The sequence below is a fragment of the Vombatus ursinus genome, unplaced genomic scaffold, assembly GCF_900497805.2.
Source record: "Vombatus ursinus unplaced genomic scaffold, bare-nosed wombat genome assembly UNPS02010284.1, whole genome shotgun sequence".
NCBI classification, from domain to species: Eukaryota; Metazoa; Chordata; class Mammalia; order Diprotodontia; family Vombatidae; genus Vombatus; species Vombatus ursinus.
In genome coordinates, this window is record NW_020950062.1 from 13,284,716 (window position 1) to 13,307,356 (window position 22,641).

Here is a 22,641-nt window from a genome sequence, read left to right on the forward strand (position 1 = left end):
AGTCAAGTCCATCAAAGTCAGTCATCCCAAAATGTGGCTGTTATTATGTACAATGCTCTCCTGGTTCTGCTCATTTCACTCTGCATCAGTTCATATATGTCTTTCTAGGTTTTTTTTGAAGTCTGCCTGCTCATCGTTTCTTATAGCACAATAGTATTTCATTACATTCGTATACCACAACTTGTTCAGCCATTCCTCAATTGATGGCCATCCCCTGAATTTCCAAGTCTTTGCCTCAACTAAAAGAGCTGCTGTAAATATTTTTGTACATATGGGTCCTTTTCTCATTTTTATAATCTCTTTGGGATGCAGATCTAGAAGTGATTTTGCTGGTTCAAAGGATATATATAATTTTATAGCCCTTTGGGCATAGCCCCAAATTGCTCTCCAAAATAGTTGGATCATTTCACACCTCCACCTACAATGTATTAGTGTTCCAATTTTCCCACATCTTCTCCATATTTGTTATTATTCTGTTTTGTCATGTTAGCCAATCTGATAGGTGTGATGTGGTACCTCAGAGTCATTTTGATCTGCATTTTTCTAATCAATAGTGATTTAGAACATTTTTTCATATGACTTTAGATAGCTTTAGTTTATTCCTCTGAGAAATGCCTGTTCATGTCCTTTTACCATTTATCAATTGGGTAATGACTTGTGTTCTTATAAATATGACTTAGTTCTCTATATATTTTAGAAATGAGACCTTCATCAGAGACACTAGTTGTAAAATTTTTTCCCAGTTTTCTGCTTCCCTCCTAACCTTGGTTGCATTGGCTTTATTTGTGCAAAAACTTTTCAAGGCCCTGGAAGTTTAAATAACTTATCCTAGGTCACACAGGAAGAAAACATGATATGTGGGAATTGAACCCTGGGTGAAAGATTTCCATAAGGCACACAGATAGTGAGCTTTAAGACTTGCAGAGAACTTTATTTTCAAGAAGCTTTTCCATGTTACAGATTGGGAAACTTGGTCTCTTAAAGGGTACATAACTTGTCTACAGTCATACATCACTAGTATTTGAGGCAATGTTAGAATCAAGGTCTTCTGACTGGAAATCCAGCATTCTATATCACACTGACTCTCTGATTTCAGTGGACTAAGATGTGCAGGAAATCTATCCTAGGTTTTGGAGGTAGGTATGATGAAATGCATAGAGGTGAGAGTGGACAGTAGGACTTTAAAAAAATAATCTTGTTGTCTCGTTTGATTGAACTGTGAAAAATGAAAGGGGTAAGAATGATAAATAAAATTAGAAAAGTAGGCAAAAGTCAAATAGTGGAAGGCCTTTAATATTAAGATAAAATATAAATCATTGCATTGCCCTAGGTCACATAGGATTAGGCAACTAAGAGAGCGTTAGTAACTTTGGAGAGAACAGTTTCAGTGGGATGATAAGGTCAGAATCTAGATTGTAAAGGGTTAAGAAGAGAAGGAGAGTAGAGAAAGTGGAGACACCTATTATGGATAGCCTTTTCAAGAGTTTAGCTTCAATGAGCAGATAGAGAGGTAAGATATGATAAGAGTTAGCAAGGAGGGTTGTTTTTTTGTTTTGTTTTGTTTTTGTTTTTTTCAGGATGGGGAGATGTGGGCATGCTTGTAAGTGGTAGGAAATGAGCCAGTAGAGAAGGAGAGATTGAGCCTTGATAAGGAATAAGGCCACTTTATCACGTAAAACAGGGATGAAGGAGGAGAAAGTAGCAGAAGGCACCTGAGTTATAGGGAATGAAGAAAAGGAGAGAAGAGGGAGCTCATTGTGAATGGTCTCCATTGTTTTCTGCAAAATGTGAGGCAAGTACCCAGCTGAGATAGTGGAAGGGAACTATGGGAGGTTTGAGGAAGGATGAAACTATTTGGAAGAGCCACTATGGAGAATGGGATAGAGAATTGATGAGGAAGGTATAGTAGGATTGTCTAGTAAGATGGAGGGCACAGTTGAATTTATGTAGTATAAATTTGTAGTGGATCTGGTCAGAACGGTTGTGTAATTTTCTCTGCTTTTGTTCAGCAGCACATATGTCTGTATAAAGGCAATGGAATATGGGAGTGGTAAAGGGCTAAGGCTTAACTAGGCATAATTGACAATATAATAAGGGGAGTAGAGATTCAGGAGAGGACAGTATGGAGTTAAATTGGTTCACTGTGGAGTCAAGATGGGGAGAAAAAGAAGGAGTGACTAGTGTAGAGGAGATGACCTGGGACAGAATTGAAGGGTCAAAGGATTGGAGGCCACAGTAAAGATGAAGAGTAGGGTTATTTAAAGGAAGGCAGAGGGACAGGTAAAAAGCCAATAGACTATGGTTGGATAAAGGGATTTCAGAATTATTGAACATGGAGATTGCATAGTTGAGGGTAATGATCAGATTGAGGATATGAACATCTTTGTATGTGGCTGAGGTTAGTTGGAATAGTGCATGGGAGGTGAGTAGATTGAGGAGCTTAGTGGTTATGGTTTTAAGGGAGAATCAATATGTATTTCAAAGCCCCCCTGGTATGAAGACAGGATTTGGGGAGGAGAGAAAAATTGTAAGTCAGGTATGAACTTATTGAGGAAGGCAGGGAAGTGACCTGGGGGTCTTTAAATAATAGCTACCAGAATTTTGATTGAGTGGTAGTTACAGCTACCAGAATTTTGATTGAGTGGTAGTTATGAATACTATGAACTTCAAAGGAAAAGTGGTTACCAAATGAAGGAGGAAAAGAGAGAACCTAGAAGTAACAATGAGAAATAAAAAGTATTCCCTCACCCCCACTATGACCAGTGGATCAAAGAGAATGAGTGAAGATTTAGCCAATATTAGAAATGTGGCCAAGGAAATGACAGAGCAGTTTGTCTCTGGATCATGAGATAGCACTCTCTCTACAGCATTATTCTGTCTTACCTTTTAAATTGTTTTTTTTTGTTGATATAAAACAACAATCACAATTTTATATAGATATACATATAGACACACATATGTATGTATACATATAATTTCACTTGAAAAAAAATAAATAGAAGAGATAGGGCTCCATCTTTGCATTGAATGATAAATTGTATTTGTATTTGGTGGGGGAAGGCATAGTTTAAGGGAAAGCATTTATTCACAATAAGAGAAGAATTTGAAGTGGAAAAGACTATGATGTGCATGTGGAGAATAGCCTGAACAAAGAATCATGGTGGAGAGTACAGTAAATACTTACTGACAAATATGGAGGGGCCAAGTTATGGGAGCTCTGCAACATCAAGAGAGAAATTTAGGTTTTGTGGCATATAATGACTGTTGTGGAAAATTAGAAGTTACTGACAGTTTAAAGAGGGGACTGAAATGTTGTAAGTGGTGTTTCAGTGAGTCTGTCATAAATATTCAGCATGAACTAAGCAGGGAGAGGCTGAATTCTGAGAGGCCTGCTCTGAGAAGAACCCACTAATCCAATCACAAGCTAGTGAGGTTCAAACTTAGTCTTAGATTTGTTACAGATCGTAGAAGTCATCTAAGATAATGCCCAGAGAGAAAGATCTTGCCAGAAAAATAAACAGGACTTGATAACTGACTGTATATCAAAATGAAGAAAAGGACCAGATTAAAAATTCTGATCTAGTCACATGTTTAACTGGGAAAAAAAATTGACACAAAGTGGAGATGGTAATTTTAATAAGCAAGGGAAGTTGTGCAGTTATATTTCTGAGGTTCCAATAAAGGCAGATGTTAAACTTTTGATCAGTTCTACTTTGCTCTGAGTCATAGAAACCTAAGTACATTTCAGTTAAGAGAATGTAAAATAATTTGACTGCATTCACAATTGTATTTTCTTGTATTGCTTGAATCTTTCTGATTACATTACTAGAATCATTGACTTGGGAATTAGGGAACTAGGTTGTCCAGATAACTTGTGCCATCATGTCATTATAGGACAGATATAGCAGAATTTAGTTCTCTGACTGTAGGAGTGGCTAGGGGAGATTTTTTTTTCTCTCCTACCTATATTGTTTTTTCGTAGCTAGAGTATAATGCAATCATTTAGCACTGGGCAGAGACAGTTGTGTTTTTGTTTTGTATTTCAGCACTCAGCATAGTATTTTGCACTTTGTTGGTGTATTTAAAAAACTGTTGATTAGTTGATGTAGTTTATAATTAGGCATACACAGATTTGTAAGATCTGAACAAGAATTGCACTGGTTAGGAAGGCATGGATAGATTAAGATTTGCAAGCTTGGAGGGAACAGTCAAATATCTGAGGTCACAAATCCATTTGAATAGCCATAATAAAGGATGTCACAAATCTTGGTGCAATTTTAAGCTTTAATAACTTAAAATTTTTAGCTTTATGAAAACTTAAAACTGCACTAAAACTTTTGGAGAGAAGGCTGGTGGCACCTGACTTTGGGAAGGGTGCAGGTCTGATGACTGACCCTGTCCCTGGGCTCCCAACAGCCTCAGTTTTCCAGGAGAGACTAGCCGAGACCCGTGAGTGGCCACCTTGGTAGGGCGACCTGAGCCTCTTTCTCCCTTTGCCAACCACGGGGACTGCGATCTTACATTGAAGAAGACTCTGTTTTGTAGACATTTTCATTTTCTTCTTCAAAGCAATAAATTCCAGTATGGAGACCTAGAATTATTAAAGGGACAGAGTCTATAAAACCCTTGGAACTAGTTTTGTGCTTGAATATAGATATTAAATAATGAAGGATGATTTAAAAGTACCTTTTCAAAGTTAATGATGCATCACACATCTATACAGTAATTTTTTGATAGGGCAACAATTTTTAAGCATATAGTAAAAAACTGTAAGGTTTTTCTGTAACTGTTTGTGTCCTAGTATATCCTTAGTTAAAAATGATATTACTCTATATATGTGGTCCCCAGAAAACATGCTATAATTTAATTTTTATATGTGTTCTATTTTTAAAAAAATACTACATTAAGGTAAAATGTGAAACTAGTGACATCCCTAGTCAGTACATAAAATGCACACATTATATCTAACACACATACGTGTATATGTATATATGTGCACATATAGTATATATATAAAACTATTTTATTATGTAACTATCACCTTAGGGTAATAGAATGATGAATGATGTCTATAAGAAGTGTGGAATATTGATAGCAATAATTCATGTAAAATATAATAATTATTTGACTAAAAAGTAAGAATATGTATCCTCGGGGAAAATTGGGCAATTTTTGTAGGAAATATTGGGACAAAAGATGAACTTTATGTCTGTGTATTTTGTTTTATGATTAAAGCTTGTAATTTTATCAGGGAAAGTCCCAGTATGATAAATCCCTCTATAAAATGGAGAATATCAACTAGTCTGTCATTTATAATCTTAGACCTTTACTTGGGACATTGAAAGTTTAAGTGCATTGCTCAGCTTTACATAAGTTGGTATGTCTCAAAAACCATGCCAAGCTGCTTCCTCTATCCACTATACCATGTTGGGTCTCTATAATGGTACCTTTGAAACAGTAAAGGAACAAGAGGAAAGTCTCCAGGGCAATTGTTTAATCCTCCATAGACAATTTATGGAAAGATATGAATAAAGATCTCACAAGATAAAAGGCATGAAAGATTTGCTATTTGTCCCATTAAAGGGAACATTGACACCTATGGGATAAAAAGGCTCACAGATTTTTAAAGCTAAAGATGATTTTGGAGATCATTTATTCTACTTATTTAAAGATGATGGAATTGAAGTCCAGAGAAATCAAGTGATTTTCTAATTGTCTTTTTAATATTTTCTAATTGTTTCCTGAAACAAAACAAAGACAAAACTCATTTTAATTTTAATTACTAGAATGGCTATTTTAAAAAATATGCATATATATAATATTGAAAAAACAGATTATCTCAATTTGAAGATTTTGATAGTCTTATAAACTCTCTTTGAAAAACCATTGATTCAATCAATGAGTCAATCAATAAGCATCCATTTAGCACTTATTCTGTACCAGACATTGTTCTAGGTACTAGAGATATAAAAACAAAAATAAAATAGTACTAGCCCTCAAGAAATTTATATTCTATCAGAGGAGACAGCACATTCATAAATAAGTATATACAAATACTCTTTTGTATGGGGGGAAGGTTTCACAAACCATTCTCTGGCTAAAGTCAATTTTTTTTGTAACACTGTGTCATATTAAGCACATATTGATTGATTTCTCCCTGTCACTTACATATTTTGCCACATTGCCACCAGAATCCAAATCACATAATCTCAGAGTTGAAAGGAACTCAGAGGCCGTTTAGACCAATCCATGCCATAGAAAGACCCTTGTGTCTCTTACTACTAACACAAAGTCTGGTTATCTCGGTTTTGCTTAGGAACATTCGACAAGGGGAACTCGAGTACCTTTGAAAGCAATTCATTATACTTTTGGATAGCTCTAATGGTTCAAAGTTTATCACTATGTCACCCCTAAACTTGCCTTTATGTGTCTTCCATTCATTGTTCTTTTTCTGTCCTTTGAGGTCAAGCAGAACAATCCCTATTCCACCTGACAGCTCTTCATATACTTGAAGACAGCTATCATGCTTTTGCTGTCATCCCTTCAATTGCCAAAAGAAAATTTGTGTTTAGGATTTTCAAGAATTCAAAAAACTGTACTCATTGACACTCTGACTTTAAAAACTAAATTGACTCTTTTGATCCATTTCAAATTGAACTTCAGAAAAACTATTGACTGGTTTATCCTTCATTTTTCTTCAACAGTGTTTCATTTTCCTATTACATGTCTTAGTCTTGCTCTATGTAATATTTATATATTTACAAGTTGCTTTTATGATCTATATTTCTTTTGTTTATTCCAGGGATTTTAAAACACATATAAAAACCCTCTTAAGATAGGGCAAAAATCTGGTCTATTCACATGTTGCACAGCACATAGAAAAACAATCTAATAAGAACAAATGATTAAGTGTGTATTTAGAATGAATGATAAAATAAAGCATTTTTAAAGCACTTACTATTTGCAAAGCATTGAGTATATATATATATATATATATATATACACATACACACACACACACACACACACACACATATATATATATGACAATCCCTGCTCTCAAAGAGCTCACATTCTAATTGGAAAACATTGTAATGTATGGAAGATTTTGTCTACAAGTCAGATGGAAAGATTCCATTGTCCTTAGAGTTCAGTGGCAAAGCAGATGGTATTAGTTCTTCTTTAATGTCATTTTCATTGATTAAAATCATGTCATTTTCTGATGTTGAACCATTTGAAAATGCCAAAAAGTTTGGTGATGAGAACTTTCTTTTCTAGCTCTTCAGCATCTGCGACTATAGAATCCTTAAGAATAATTGTCAAGCTTCGTCTCCTCAGGGGTTGCTTCCCAGTATGGAGGTTGTAGGCATTGGACTAGAAGAATTGTTATTCCTAAGGCTCTTTGATTCAGAGTCTTATCATGTCTTCATAGGGGTTTGGGGGCAGATGTTGGTCATGGTGTTGGTGGTTTGCTTGCCTAGAACATAATCCCTCCTATTTCTCCAGTATAGGGCCTTGCTGCAGGATACTTTAGCTAGGCTGGCTTGCCTGCCCTGTGAGTGGTGTTTGGTTGGCAGTTGATGGGGATAGTTTGCTCTTTTGCCTTAGTAGTCGCTTCCCTGGATAATAGACATGAGGGCTGGGCTAGATGGAAGACCAATGTGTGTGTGTGTTTGGGGAAGAGGGTGGTAGTGAAAGGGGTGTGCTTCTACTCCCATAGTTCTCGTGGTTATCTTTCTGTTGGTGGCAGTTGGCCAGTAGCTGTGATGGTGGGGTGATTTGGAATATGGGCCCCATCTCCACATTGAAAGTGACTCAGTTTACAAGCTTTTCCCTAAATGTTCTATAATAAATACAATATTTTCTAACAAAACATTCTGTTCTGGGTTAACTTACCTTCTCATCCAGAACATATTTTCTAGTCAGACAACTCATAATTAGCACTTAATATTTCTCATACTTTCACATACTTTCATTCCCTCTAACTATAATGTCATACCTAACCCAACACATACTGTGTTTCCATCTTCTATACAAGTCTTCATAAAGGCTGATTTTGTCTCTGGGGTCTCTTGCATCTATATAGGTCTATTTAGAAGACTATCTTTCTCCCTCGCTGTCAAAATATTCTTTGCAAATTACTGATGTTTCATAAAAGTTTCTAGAATTAATTACTTTAAAAAGAACTTTCACAATGCTCTAAGTATTGTCAAAGGAATTTTAGATGCTAAAAGATCTGCCTTCATGCATGGTCAACCACTGATACCAAATGGATGAAAGGGGAAAATGAGAACAATCAAACCTACCTATTTTTAACCTTCCTGATTTCACTGACTTTCACTTTGCTGTTGTTGACTTTCAACAATAATGAAATGAAGTTCAGGCATATATGGGACTATCGTTACTGATAACCATCACTTATTTCCTCTATCAAAACATATTGGACACACCAAAAGGTTTAATTATAAAACAATTTCTATTTATATTAAAATTTATGAGATACATAAAATATAAGTATTTTTAAAAGTCCATTGTAAATGGAAGACAAAGTTGAAAATCTGCCATACTTTAGAATCTTGGAATTATTTTTGAATCCACAAAATTCCCACTGCTTTCTAGGCACATTGAATTAATTTCAGAAAAGGGAAATAAAGGGAAATTAATTTAATTTTGTTCTGATGCTTTTTTCATCATTCAAAGATTATACTTTTCTAGGTTGTAAATTGTATTATGGTAATTTTCCTAGGCTCTCATTCTACAGTGGTAGAAATACAACCTCAGAATTGCTAATGTGCAATTACTCACTTTTGCAATTGTTAGTTTGCATGCACTTGAAATGATCCAATTTTAAAGGATTCTACAATAGCATCACTGAGGTCATTTTCGTGATACTTATTTTCTGTTTATTGAGTATTTCTATTTTTCACTGCAGGCAGGGAATTTAGACTCTCTAATTTTATATAGTATCCTTCATGCTCAATAATTTCTTCTCACACAATGATAATTTAGAAAAATACACATCCACTTCATTGTAAGATTAGTTCATCCAGTGGCAAGTTGTGTGGAACTTTATATAACATGCTAAAGCCAACTAAAAGTATCTAACCACACAGATTTATTTATTGGGTAATGGTGTTAATTCTTTATTCCAGTTAATCTTAGGTATCTAGTTTGTACTTCCTTCTTTCTAGAGGTGTGAGAAATGAGTTAAGTTTCCACATAAGGAGATAAGAAATCAGCACAGACAGGCTAACTTCTCAGTGGGGGGGGAGAGACAACACAATTCTAGGCACATAATGTATGTTAAGGGTGGGGCATATAAGGAAGATTGTAACCCAGAAGGATTAGGACCAATCCTGATCCAGAAGGGAGGAGTTAGGCAATTACTAATTATAAAGCTTTCCCTGGCTTCTTTTATGTGCACAATTCTCCCTTTCCAAGGAGGTGTGCCCACTTCTAGGGAGAATCAAAAGGACTAACTTCAACCTCTTTAATAAAAAGTCTTTGAGACACCAGTCTTTGGAACTGAGTCTGGGGTCATCTTTATAACAGAGGGTTCGAAGTACATTTCACTTTCATTTTATTTGATTCTACTATATCTTTTTTAATCAAGTTTTTAGATTGAGACAGAATAGAAATAAAAATACTAATTTAGAATAATCATATTTAAAAAAGAAACTTTTTACTTTGATTAACTTGAAATTACCATGTATCTCTTTACTAATAGAAATCACTGTAAAGAAGTTTTAACAGATAGAAGTTATCTGGCATGGGCCTAGTGAAGGGGAATAGAGGACTCATGATTGGTACCATTGTGTATTTTATGCTTAATGACTTGGCCATTTTTAGTTAATTAGCTAACTTTCATGGGCATCTTAAATTTGGGGTATCTGGCACTAATAATAGCTGCCATCTAAATCTTAGAAAATCATCTTATCTCATTTAGATAGAGTGCTTATCTTATTTGAAGCTCACAATGAGCCTATGAATAGGAAACAAGATATTCTTATAAACATTTTAATTGTAAGGAAACAGACTGAAAGGGGTGAGTAATGACTTAAACATATGTGCATAATGAATCCTCATTGAATTGGAATAGGCTTCTCACATTCACAAAGATAGTAAGTATGTGAGGTAGGATTTAATCCCAGGTCTCTTATATTCTAATTCAACATGCAAGCACACAGCAGCTAGATGATTCTATGGATAGAGCACTGGGCCCGGAGTCAGGAAGACCTGAGTTTTCAAATGTGACCTCAAATACTTTATAGCTCTTGTGCAAGTCACTTATCCTTTGCCTTGCATTGGAGAAAGAAATGGCAACCACTTAAGTATCTTTACCAAGAAAACCCCATGGACAGTGCAGCCCACACAATCATGAAGAGTTGGACAAGACTGCACAACAACACCATAGCCACTGAACCATTTTCCACTTAAAGGTTTTTTTCCTTTCATGTTTCCATTGTTGGTTAAACCATATTTGTATTGAACAAGCCTTTCTGTCACATTTTGATATGAGACCTTTGGATAGATTTTGACTAGAGGATGAGGTGTAAACTTGAATAATCAATAAACATTTTGTCAACAAATATTTATTAAGCACCTACTATGTGGTAGGCACTATGCTAAAAGCTGGGGATGCAAAGAAAAAAGATATCATTTGCCCTCAAAAAGGTCACAGTCTAATGGGGAGACAAGATAAAAACAACTATATACAAAAAAAAAAACTATGTAGAGGATAATTTGGAGATAATTAACAGAGGGAAGGCACTAGAATTAAGAGGAATTAGAAAAGGCTCCTGGCATTTTATTTATCATAAAGTCACTGGCTTCCTATTACTCCATTCTGATTTTTAAGAAAGTATTTTCTTCAGTGAGCTTTTGGACTTCCTTTTCCATCTGGCCAATTCTGCTTTTTAAGGCATTCTTCTCACTGGCTTTTTGGACCACTTTTGCCATTTAGGTTAGGCTATTTTTTAAGGTGTTATTTTCTTCAGCATTTTTTGGGGGGGTCTCCTTTAGCAAGCTGTTGACTTGTTTTTCATGATTTTTTGCATCACTCTCATTTCTCTTCCCAGTTTTTCCTCTACTTTTCTTACTTGCTTCTGAAAATCCTTTTTGAGCTCTGCCATGGCCTGGGACCAATTCATATTTTTCTTGGAGGCTTTAGATGTAGGAACTTTGTCTTTGTTGTCTTCTTCTGGTTGTATGTTTTGATCTTCTTTGTCACCAAAAAAAAAGGTTCCATAGTCTGACTTTTTTTGTGCAGTTTGCTCATGATCCCAGCCAATTAGTTGAGTTATAAACTCTTTGTTAAGGTAGGGTCTGCTTCCAGTATGGACAATGTACTGTCCCAAGCTTTGGCAGTTTTGTACAGCTGTTTTCAGAGATATTTCTAAGGACCTGTAGATTTTCAGTTCTTCCAAAGTGGTATGATAAGGGGCAAGCTGTTTATTCCTTTCCTGGCCTGGTCTTTGGTCTATGAGTGACCACAAGCACTCTTTTCTGGCTTAGAACTCTGAGGAGGATTCCCTCTCCACCACCACTACAAGCTCCACCACACCAGTGCTCCTCCTTGCCCCAGGATTGCCACCTAGACCTGTGACCCAGATCTAAGCACAGGCAAAGCAAGAGAATCCTGCATGAGCAGAGAGATCCCTGCAATCCCCCTCTGATCATCCACTCAATTCCCCCTCAGTCTGTGGGCCAGAAGCTCTGGAAGTAGCTGCTGCCCTAGGGGCCAGCTTGGGGCCTGAGGCTATGACCCTTGCTTCTCTCTCACCACAGTCACAGACTTTTCCCAATGACCTTCTAAGCATTCATGGGTTGAGAAATCTAGAAACTGCCACAGCTACCCATGATTCAGTTTTCTGAGGCCTACTCCAAGTTCACTGTCATCAGATCAGATAAAAAGGTTGAAAGAGACTGAGGAGTTGAGGATGATACCCCGATTATTTGACTGAGAAGATAGTGACGCCCTCTACAGTAATAGGGAAATTTGGAGGAGATGAAGGTTTTCGGGAAAAGATAATGAGTTCAGTTTTGGGTGTGTTGTGTTTAAGGTGATTACTGGAAATCAACTTCAAGAAGTCTAATAAAAAATTAGAGATGTAGGGGAAGTTGGGGCTGGATAGGTAGATTTAAGAATCATAGAGATAATAAAATGAATGCATGGAATCTGATAAGATCATCAAATGAAATACTATAGAGGGAGAAGAGAAGAGGACACAGGACAGAACCCTGTTAGTGGGCAAGACCTAGATAAAGATCTAGCAAAGGAGACTGAGGAATGAGGAACAGTTAGGAGAACCAGGAGAGAATACCCAAAACCTATAGAGAACAGAGTATCAAGGAGGAAAAAGTGATCAGCGGTCTGTGTCTACAGAGAGGTCAAGAAGGGTGAAGAATGAGAATAACCCCTTAAATTGGGCAATTAAGAGACAGTTAATAATGTTGGAAAGAGCAATTTTGGTTACATGATGAGGTCAAAAGCCAGACAATAGAAAGTTAAGAAAATAGTGAGAGAAAAGCCTTTATTTTTGATAACCTTCTAAAGGAGTTTAGCCACAAAAGGTAGAAGAGATATGGGATGATATTTCATATAGAGACGGATGGATCAAGTGAGTTTGTTGTTATTGTTGTTGTTTATTAATTTTTTTTTGAGGATGAGGAAGGTATGAGTTGGTATGTTAGCAGCCAGTAGGAGACAGTGAGAAGTTGAAGATGAGTGAGAGATTGGGGATGATAGATGAAGCATTATGGTGGAGAAGATGAGATGGAATGTGATCACTCATGTATGTAGAGAGGTTGTCTGGCTAGAAGGACTGCTTCTTCAAGAAAGAAAGGAGCAGATAGTAGCAGGATGTATTTGGGGGATATGAGAGGAGATAGAGTGGATAACAAAGCTCTTGTTGAATGGCTTCAATTTATTTCAGTAAAATATGATGCAAGATTCTCAACTAGGAGGTTAGAGGGGTAAAGAGAGCCATGACAGATTTGGGGAGACATGAAAAGGTTTGGACAATCTGCTGTGGTAAGTGAGATAACAATTAAATTGCAGGGAATGGGGGGGGAGTATAAAAATGATTGCTTTGCATCAGTGAGGGCCCAGCTGAGATTATGTGACAAATTATTAGTAGACATAGTTAGCATAATTTTGTAATTTTTTTCTACCTTCATTTAGCAGAATGTGTGTAGGAGTGAGGCAGCAGATGGTGTGTAGTAATCCAAGTATGAAATGTGTCAGGGCAAAATCCATGTTTTGATAAGGGGAGAAGGGACTTAAGAGAAGAGGACAGTGAACTGACTCACCAGGAGATCAAGGTGAAAAGAGGAGGAGAGTATGGGAAGTATAAGGTTCATGACCAAGGTGAGAACGTCCATGAATGAAGGTCATGGCATGATTAAAGAGTACAATTTGGTGTGGGAAAGCAAAGGAAAAGGTGATCAAATAAGGGAATTTCAGATTTCATGAACATGCGAGAGGTGCATTTGTGGATGATGGCAAGATCAAGAGCATGACCACCTTTGTACGTGGCTGAGTTGGGAGAGAGAAGTAAGTCAAGGGAAATGAATAAGTTGAGAAAATGGGAGGTTAGTGTGTTAGAGGTAGTCTTTCTCTCTCTCCTCTCTCTCTCTCTCTCTCTCTCTCCATATATATATGTATATATTCATATATATACACACACACACATGTGATACCCATAGTATTTAAAGCTCAAAGGTATCTTAGAGGCCTTCTCATCTGACTACTTGATTTATAGAAAAGGGAACTGAATTCCAGAGAAAAGATGTGATTTGCCTAACATCTAAAAGGTGCTGAGTAGCAGAGTAGGGAATTGCAGCCATGCCCTCTAACTTCAGATATAAGTTCTTCCCATTACTTTATGCCTTTATTCATAGACACAAATAGATCATTGTCTAAGTGTGTCCCTTTATGAACAATCTGGTAGCTGCCCTTCAATACAATTTTTACATAAACATAAAGTCAAAAAATTGAGGTTTGATTTCATGAAAGGCACTAGATTAGCTTGCTATCAATCACTAAACTCATTAAAACATTATTTTGTCACTATGTAGACATTGGTCTAGTCACAGAATGATAGGCCTTTAAGTCCTTCCAAGTCAAGAGCTAGCTGACTATAACAAATTTTGTCCTAAATAAAATGTGGAGTATATAAAACTGACTTTAAAAGCTTTTCAGTGTTCCTCTTAACCATCTTAGTAAAAGCCTTCCTTCTCCAAGTCCCACTTTCCCACAACTTTCCCAGGACCCTATGCTGTAGTCCATTCTTATTCCTATTAATACTATTGTAGTGCTTGTGAATGATAGTTTAAGTATTATGACCTTTCCCAAGTAAGATCATACTTCCAAAAATTTATACTCAAGGAGAATGCCAATCACAACTTCACAAAACTTATATGAAAACTAAGTTTATTACAAGAGAAATAAACATGCATGTGGAACCCAAAGAGTTCACAATCCATTAAGAAGTTTGCATATTTATGATAGTAGGACAAAGGAAGAAAGAGAAAATACAAATCTCCATTGAAAGGGTCATGACATGAGAGGGGGAAAGGTGCAGTAAAGGTGGGAAAAGGACAAAAACCTTCCTAAAGGGAAGAAGAAAGGCTATAGCAAAAGCCACATTCTTTTCCCTCGGAAACTGCCAAACTGTGAAGACAAGATGGTCTGCTTATCTACACGAGTCCCAGATACACAAGCATTTTTCCCAGCCTGGCACAGACTGACTGAAGCCTGTCTTGACTTCCTAGGACACACAGGGAGTCCAGTTTGGGATGCAAACAACAAATCATGTCAGCTGCAGGGGGCAGGGGGAGGGCCCATCCTTGACACATTAAGGGCCTCCTGCATTGGAAAATATGGGAACTCAAAAAGAAAATGTCAAGGGACGCTTTAACATTCCTTAACAAGAGAAAATCCTTCAGTATATTTTCTCACACTCTGCAACCCTGTCAAATTAGTCTTCTTGCTATTCATTAATTATATATGACACTATATCTTATGACTGTAGTTTGTACTGGATGTCCCCCATACCTGGATCACTCTTGCCTCACCTCTGTCAGAATATCTTCATCAAATTTTCAGATGACACAAAGCTCAGAGAGTTAGCTAACACATTAGAAAAGACCATGGCAGGGTACAACAATCAATGTTCAGCTCAGGGGTTAAATTAAGCTTTTTTTTCCCTGAACCCCTATTCCCCAGTTGCTAATGCCACCCAGTCAGAACTTTGTAGTTCTATCTATATTTTGCATGTACTCATATGTGATCTCATATTGTTTCCCTCAACAGAATGTAAGCTCCTTGAAGGAAAGGATATTTCATTTTGGCTTTTGTATCACCAGCTCTTAGCAAAATGTTGGTTTTTTTCATAAATGCTTGTTGATTGACTATACACTTGATTTTTTTGAACCCACGTATGAGACTTTATATTATATTTCAAACACAGAGTGCAAGAGGAGTAATGATATTCAATGAAATTAGAAAGATAGGGACCAGGTTGTGAAGGGCTTTAAGAGCTAAAAAGAAGATAATATCGTATTTTAGAGGCAATATGAGTTGGTTGAAAAGAGGAGGCACATAATCAGAACTACATGTAAGGAACATTACTTTGGTAGCAATGCATATGATGTACTGCAACTCTGAGGTACCTGAAGCAATGAGAACAACTAGCAGGCTGTTAAAATAATCTAGTTTAGGTTGACTGTTGTGTGAATGGCAGGGCTATATATGAAATAGTGTAATTCTGAATTGAAGACTAACAATTATCTATTTTAAATGACATTCATTTTTTATTTATCCTTGTTGATTTTTAGCCTTGGAGCCACTGTGCAATTCTCTTGTGATGAAGACTATGTTCTACAGGGTTCAAAAAGTATCACCTGTCAAAGGATAGCAGAAGTCTTTGCTGCTTGGAGTGATCACAGACCCGTATGTAAAGGTAAACCAAAGGCTTTACAATATGGTACCTTGTTATGATACTGTGATTATCTCTGCCTCTTTCTGTTGGATGCATATTGCTATTTAGGACTTCTAGTGATGCTTTGTTGTAATCTTTGCTATAGTATAATTCTGTGTGTGGCTATATTTTTCATAGTTACTAAAAACCGATTACAGAAATTCAAATTACAAAATTTTTTTTTAGATTATACTACTTTGCCAAAATTCAGGACTCATTTTGTTCTAGGATTGATAACATTTATTTACCAAAGTGTCCAAGAGTGGTGGCATAAGTAGGAAAGAAGTGAAGGAAGGATAGGTCATACAGAAATTTAAGAGAAATCAGTGATTGCAGTAGTCTTGTATTCCCCTGATAATTATGGATAGGTATGATTGATTTATTAATAGAATATAATCCAGGATTATTCCATATGTTGCAATAAAAAAGCATTTTCAACTATGGAAATATAACTCTGACTTAATTATATGAAATAACTTTGCATTTGCACAATTCTGTGTACATTTCTGGTATTTTATAAATTATATTTCTGTGTGTATCTCAATTAATCAATCAATAAACATTTATTGTCTACTATGTATAAGACACTGTGCAAATATATATGCACATATATGTAACCCACATACATATGTTTCATTTGCATCAATGATTTATATTTCTATCAGCACAGGAATTCCCTCCATCAAGGAAAATCTCACCCTATCTATAATTCAATACATGTCTATAAAGAGTAGCCTGAGGCACCATGTGTATATGTGTATTTATTTGATCCAAATCTATGATTTCATTCATGTGGATAAATTCCTGGGTAGAAACTAGGTTGATTGATGGAATAGAGGAATTTTCTCTTAGTTACAGCTTGAGAGATTTGCCTGGGTTATGGACGGCTTTAAGGTACTTACCTGTGGTCAAATAATTAAGATACGTCGAAGGGCAAGACAAGGGCCCAGCCCTCTGTCCTCTCTCCTGCATTGTCTTCTCTCTTTTTTTTTTCATTCAAGTCTGACACTGGCACATGTAACAACTCTGACCATGGGCAAGTTACTTAACCTCTACCTGGCCCTGAAATCTCTAAGGCTATAAGAACAAATTGAAGGTTTCAAAAAATTTATTCTTTACAATTTCTAGAACAGGATAATAGAGGTAATATGGCTGAAATAGTCATTTTAACTTTACAATAAAGATTCACTCAGGAGTTTGAAGAGGGAATCAATTGTATATTTGTCTCATAAGTTTTTCAATGGGAAAAAATACTTTCCTTTCAAGACAGAAGAACAAAGATCAGATGTCAATTGTTCTACCTTAGAGAGATTACTAATATAACTGCTGTTTGTTGAATGAATGGTTGAGCAAACAAGAAATAATAATTTAAAGAGTATACAGAAGACTGTGTAAATACTAAACTATAAGTTTAAAGAGAAATTAATGATCCTTCAGAAATTTACAATAGTTAAACTTACACAAATGGTGATTTCTTCTGAAGGAGTTTGTGCTTTTAGAACATTATTCATCCCTAATTGATTCTGCACCGTACTTCCCACAATCAGCTCCAAATCTCCTCTTCTCTTCTTAAACTTTTCACGCCACCCTTCCTTGCTCTCCCAGGAAAAGACATTCTTTGCCTCATGTTTTTGTAACGGTTACTATCCAGGTTGTTGTTGTTTGTTCTTCATTCTTGAAGAGGACCATGACAACAGGGAGGTGATGCCATGACATGCAAGTGAATTGGATTTAAATGAGGGACAGCTGTGCAAAGTCACCAGTCTCACTTTCTCCTCCAGAGCCATCTGGGTCTGGTGGCAAGATATAGATCAGAACAACTGGAGATGGGGCAGCTAGGTGCCGCAATGAATAGAGCATTGGTCTTGGAATCAGGAAGACTAATCTTCCTGAATTCAAATGAGTTTGACTATCCAGGACCCCACAGCTGGAAGGCCAAGTATAATGCATTTCACTCCTTTGCCAGGGTTCTCCAGTATGTTAAAGGGGGTTGGAGGACCCACCAAGCTCCAAATCCAAAGAGTTGCTGGGATGGCATGCTGGCCCCCTGGCTTCTCAGGACTTCCTTCTTGGATAGGCTACAACATCCAGTCTGAAATATTATCACTGAGGTTGCCATGGCTTTTTGCTCCTGGATCTGGGGACTCCATTGTCTCTGTCTATAACTGAAGAAGGCAATAAAAACAGATCAAAACTCCAATCCCATTTCTCAGAGCTGTAGGGCCTAAAAGGAACATGTGGTGAATGGAGGAAGTAGGTCTTTCCCCAACCTGGCTTAATTCATGGTTCCGGTGCTATGAGTGAACATGACATTCATCCCCTGAATACTTCTGGAAAAAAAAAAAGAGATGTCCCAGTTTGGCATAATGTCAATTATACAATTTATAATTTTATAAAATTGTATCAACAGAATACACAAAGCCTGCAATTTTAAAGATGTAGTCCATTCCAGCTACATAGCCAATAAGAAAAAGGCTGTTCCTACCCATGTAGTAGGGGAAATCAAGATATCTTCTCCTAGAAGCAGGTCTCTGCCATCTCCCACATGGGTGCCTTCATCTTTGTTAATCTGAGCATGGACCAGACCCATTACACTTTACCAAGATAATAGAAGAGATTCACCAGGAGCTCCATTTTATTTTTGCCTTTTACATCTCAATATCCTTTAACATTATCCCTCATTCTTTCCTCTTTTAGTCCAGTCTCTGAATAAGAAGTAGCTTTTCTCTTGGCCAATTCCAACCCCTTTTCTGCATATGCTTGATCCCATCCTCTTTTTTCTCTTCCAAGAACTTGCCTACACAATCACTTCCTCTTTTATTTTTAATATCTTTATGTTTATAGGTTCCTTCCCTGCTGCCCTATAGCATACCCAACTTTCACCCATCCTTAAGAAGAAACTTTCTTTTGACCCTGCTATCTCATCAATCTATTATCCTTTATCTCTCCATTCCACGTACTCCAAGAAAAAAAAAAAATATACACTTGCTTCTTCCACTTCTTCTCCCGTCATTCATTGTGTGACCTATCTTCCAAACTCAACATTCAATTTAAACACTTTTATATCCAAGGTTAACATTGATCTCCTAGTGGGTGACCTTTCCTTATCTATTATTTTTCGTAACCTCCACAGCACTTGATGCTGTTGAATAGCTCTCTCCCTGGGTACCCACTCCCCTCTTTGTTTGGGGGACATATTCCTTTCCCTGAATTTCCTTCTACTACTCTGACTGTTGTTCCTCAGTCTCCTTTTCTGAATAACCATTCATATCCTGTCCCCGAACTGTTAGATGGCTCAAAATCTCTGTCATAGACCATCTTTTCATCTCTCTCTCTCTCTCTTTCTTCTTCTTCTTCTTCTTCTTCTTCTTCTTCTTCTTCTTCTTCTTTCTTGGCAATCACACCAGCTCCCATTATCCATCTCTTATACTTATCCAACCCTTGTCTCTCTTCTGTGCACTATTCATTTTGCCAGCTGCCCTTTGGACATTCTACATTTCCTGAATTGAACAAATTACAATTGCTCCTTCTTTCATTCCTTTTTAAAAAAAAATTTCAGGAAGTCCTATCACTTATTTTTTTGAAATGACTCTCTGATTAACCTTTGCTTTCCATTCTATTTGCCACAGTCTTAAACCAAACCCTCAACAACTTATATCTAGATTATGGAAATTGTCTTATAACTGGTCTGTCTCTTCAAGTTTTATACTTCAATCAATGTACCCTTCATACTTCTGGCTTCATTTTTTTCCAACATGAAAATTTATGTCACTGTCATATTGTATGTTCAACCAACTGCAATGCTTTCCCTCTTATACAACCTATATTATATCTTTAGTGCCCAGTTTACATGTCCCACAACCTCCACAGAATCATCCCTCATTATGCTTCTCTTCTCCTTCTCTGAACTCCATTTGCATCATACAATTTTGCTTCTAATACTCCGGGACACACAGAAGCAGCAACAAAGTGGATATCAGAGAGAGACAGAGTGGGAAAAACAAAGATAGGGCTATCATATAGCAAGAGCAAAGAGTAACTAATAGCCCGTGTGGCTGTGCTCCTTTGGCTCACACACAATGTTGAGATCCAGAGGGAGGTCCCTCAGCACAATGGATAGACTGTCACAGGAGGCTTTATATAAGAATATGACCTAGAGTTACATGGAATGGAAACATAGTTGGATTGCTGTTTGCATCATTAAAGGAAATACTCCCATCAGTGAGATCACAGCTCCATTGAAGGACAGAAACATAATTGTATCTGGTTGTGTCATGTGTGCTAATCTTATATCCCCATCTAAACTATAAGTTCCTGAAGATCAAAGACCATGTCTTCTACTTCTCTATCTTTTATAACATCTAGTAAATTTCCCATGAAGGATGCTCAATAAACACCAATCCACTGAGTCAGTTTCCTCAATGTTCTATTTTTTATTTTGCATATCAAGTGTCATGACATAACATTCATGGAAATGTTTATGGTGATTATCCAGTGCCTCCATGGACAGGGTTCTATGTGTTGGTGATGACTTTTTTGTTGCATATAACATAATGCCTCTGTGAGATATGTATATATATAATATATATACATATGTGTATATATGTATATACGTATATATGTACATATACATATATAATGTACTTATGTATATATGTATATGATATCTATTATATATACATATATAGTATATATTATATGTGTATATATGTATATATACATGCATAGTTTGTGTTCATCACTTATTAGTTAATCAACAAGGATTTATTAAATTCTTACTGTGTGACAGGAACTGTGTTAGTCACCAATCATTTGCCATAACATGTTCCAGGTGCCAACTACGCTATAGAATTTGTCTCACGTATTGACTTTCTGAGTATTGTAACCACTAATTTAATCAAAGAGGGTCCAAATTTCTATCTTTTCCTGACATACCAAGCATTTCTTTTATGGATAATGAAGTAAAGGTCTCCTGTTCAGTTACGCATGTTTGCGTATATACTGGATGGACATGAAGAAAATGGCTATCAGAGTCAAGAATAATTTGCTTAAATAAATGTGAATAATATAAAAAGCCAGTAGAAGTTTCAAAGAGCAAAACTAATGGCTGTGGTTTCTTTCAGTCTTTCTAAACTGTATAATAATCATAGTTTTAAAAAATAAATCACTGGGTCTTTTTCTTAATTCAACTTTCTAACCTCCTGCCCCCAGATGCCTTACATAATACCTTGTCCATCTAGGCACTCAGTAAATCTCTATTGAACGAAGAGATTTTAGGAAAACAGAATTGAAGGTGGAGAAAAAAATTTAGCTTTCATCGTATATCTGTGCCTAGAGATATATGGCTATAGGAAGTCATGCAAAACCTGAACAAAATGGGAATGTTTACCCAGAAGCAAGTGCACCTGCTGAAATTTACCAGGCATGATAGCAGTGTAGCTAGAGACAGAATATCAAGTGGCTTTCTTGCATGTGTTTGCCTTTTTAGTACAATGGAATACCGTTAGAGAGGAGATGATGCATATTAAGAAAGTTATTAGCAATTAATAGAGTGACATATGGTAAAAAGACAAACAGACAGATGGTCTGGATAAGGCATTTTGTCACAGTAAATGAGTAAACGTTTCTTGGTGGTCATTATTTTTGCTCAAAGTACTACTTTGACATTTTATTAGGTTGTATTCATTAATGAATGATTTTTACTAAGCTCTAAAATTAATGAAGATTTTAATATATAAATCCCTGATATTTTAAGATGTCATCTAAATAGTAATTTGATGAAAGATAAACAGTAATGGATTGATTTATTTTTATTAGAAAAAGTGGGAGAGGTAGTGTAGTCTAGTAGATAGAAATTGAACCTTTACTCAGACAAACCTGGGTTCAATTCCTGCCTCTACTATTTACTAGCTATGTGACCACGGGCAGAAAATTTACTTTTCTGATCTTCAGAAAACTCTTTAAAACTATAAATCGTAGAGAGCTCCAACACTAATGAAATCACAGGTGTTTTTCTGTTTTGTTTTGTTTAGCATGTTGAATATAAGCAGGGGTTTTATTTGTTTGGTCCAGTCCAGGAATCACATCAGGGTGGGAAATTCTCTCTATGGTAATTCCCTTAGCTACTGAAGATCAGGGTGTCTTTGTAACTCACAGTCTTAGAGACTTGAATATAGTAATGAGAGGTTAAATGACTTGCCCCCATAGTCAAATATCCAGTGTATTCCGCTATTAGTTTCTGAACCCAGATCTTCCTGATACCAAAGTGAACTTTCCATTTAAGACACAATGCTATCTTTAACTAGTAAAGACAGAATGTAACATTGCTTAACTAATAAAATAATTATGGAAATATAAATTTTAAGGATGCTTTTTTGCTAATGAATCAATTAATAAGCATTTATTATGTGCCTAATGTGAGTTCAAAACACCTTGCAAACATCTTACTCAGGTTATATCACTCAAAAAACTTGAGATAAAAATGGAATCATTAAAAAGCATGAAGATATCAGGGATCTTAGAAACTTCTAATGCCTATGAAGGTTATAAAAGAATTGTAAGACTTAGTTTCTGCTATGAAAGAGAGGCAATATGCTGCATTTGATTTGATTAAGGACACATCTGTTCAAATCTTGCCTCAGTCATTTACTAGCTGTGA

General features: G+C 36.3%; 1 protein-coding gene across 3 annotated transcripts in view; it reads left to right on the forward strand.

Moving 5' to 3' along the window:
- The window catches only part of CSMD3 (CUB and Sushi multiple domains 3), a 1,542,511-nt gene that overhangs the window by 693,921 nt on the left and 825,949 nt on the right, over window positions 1-22,641 (forward strand). For all 3 annotated transcript variants that reach the window (XM_027854053.1, XM_027854054.1, XM_027854055.1), the window contains one exon: window positions 15,841-15,965. In XM_027854053.1, coding sequence (XP_027709854.1) covers window positions 15,841-15,965 — 125 coding nt within the window. The remainder of the gene's footprint in view (window positions 1-15,840; window positions 15,966-22,641) is intronic.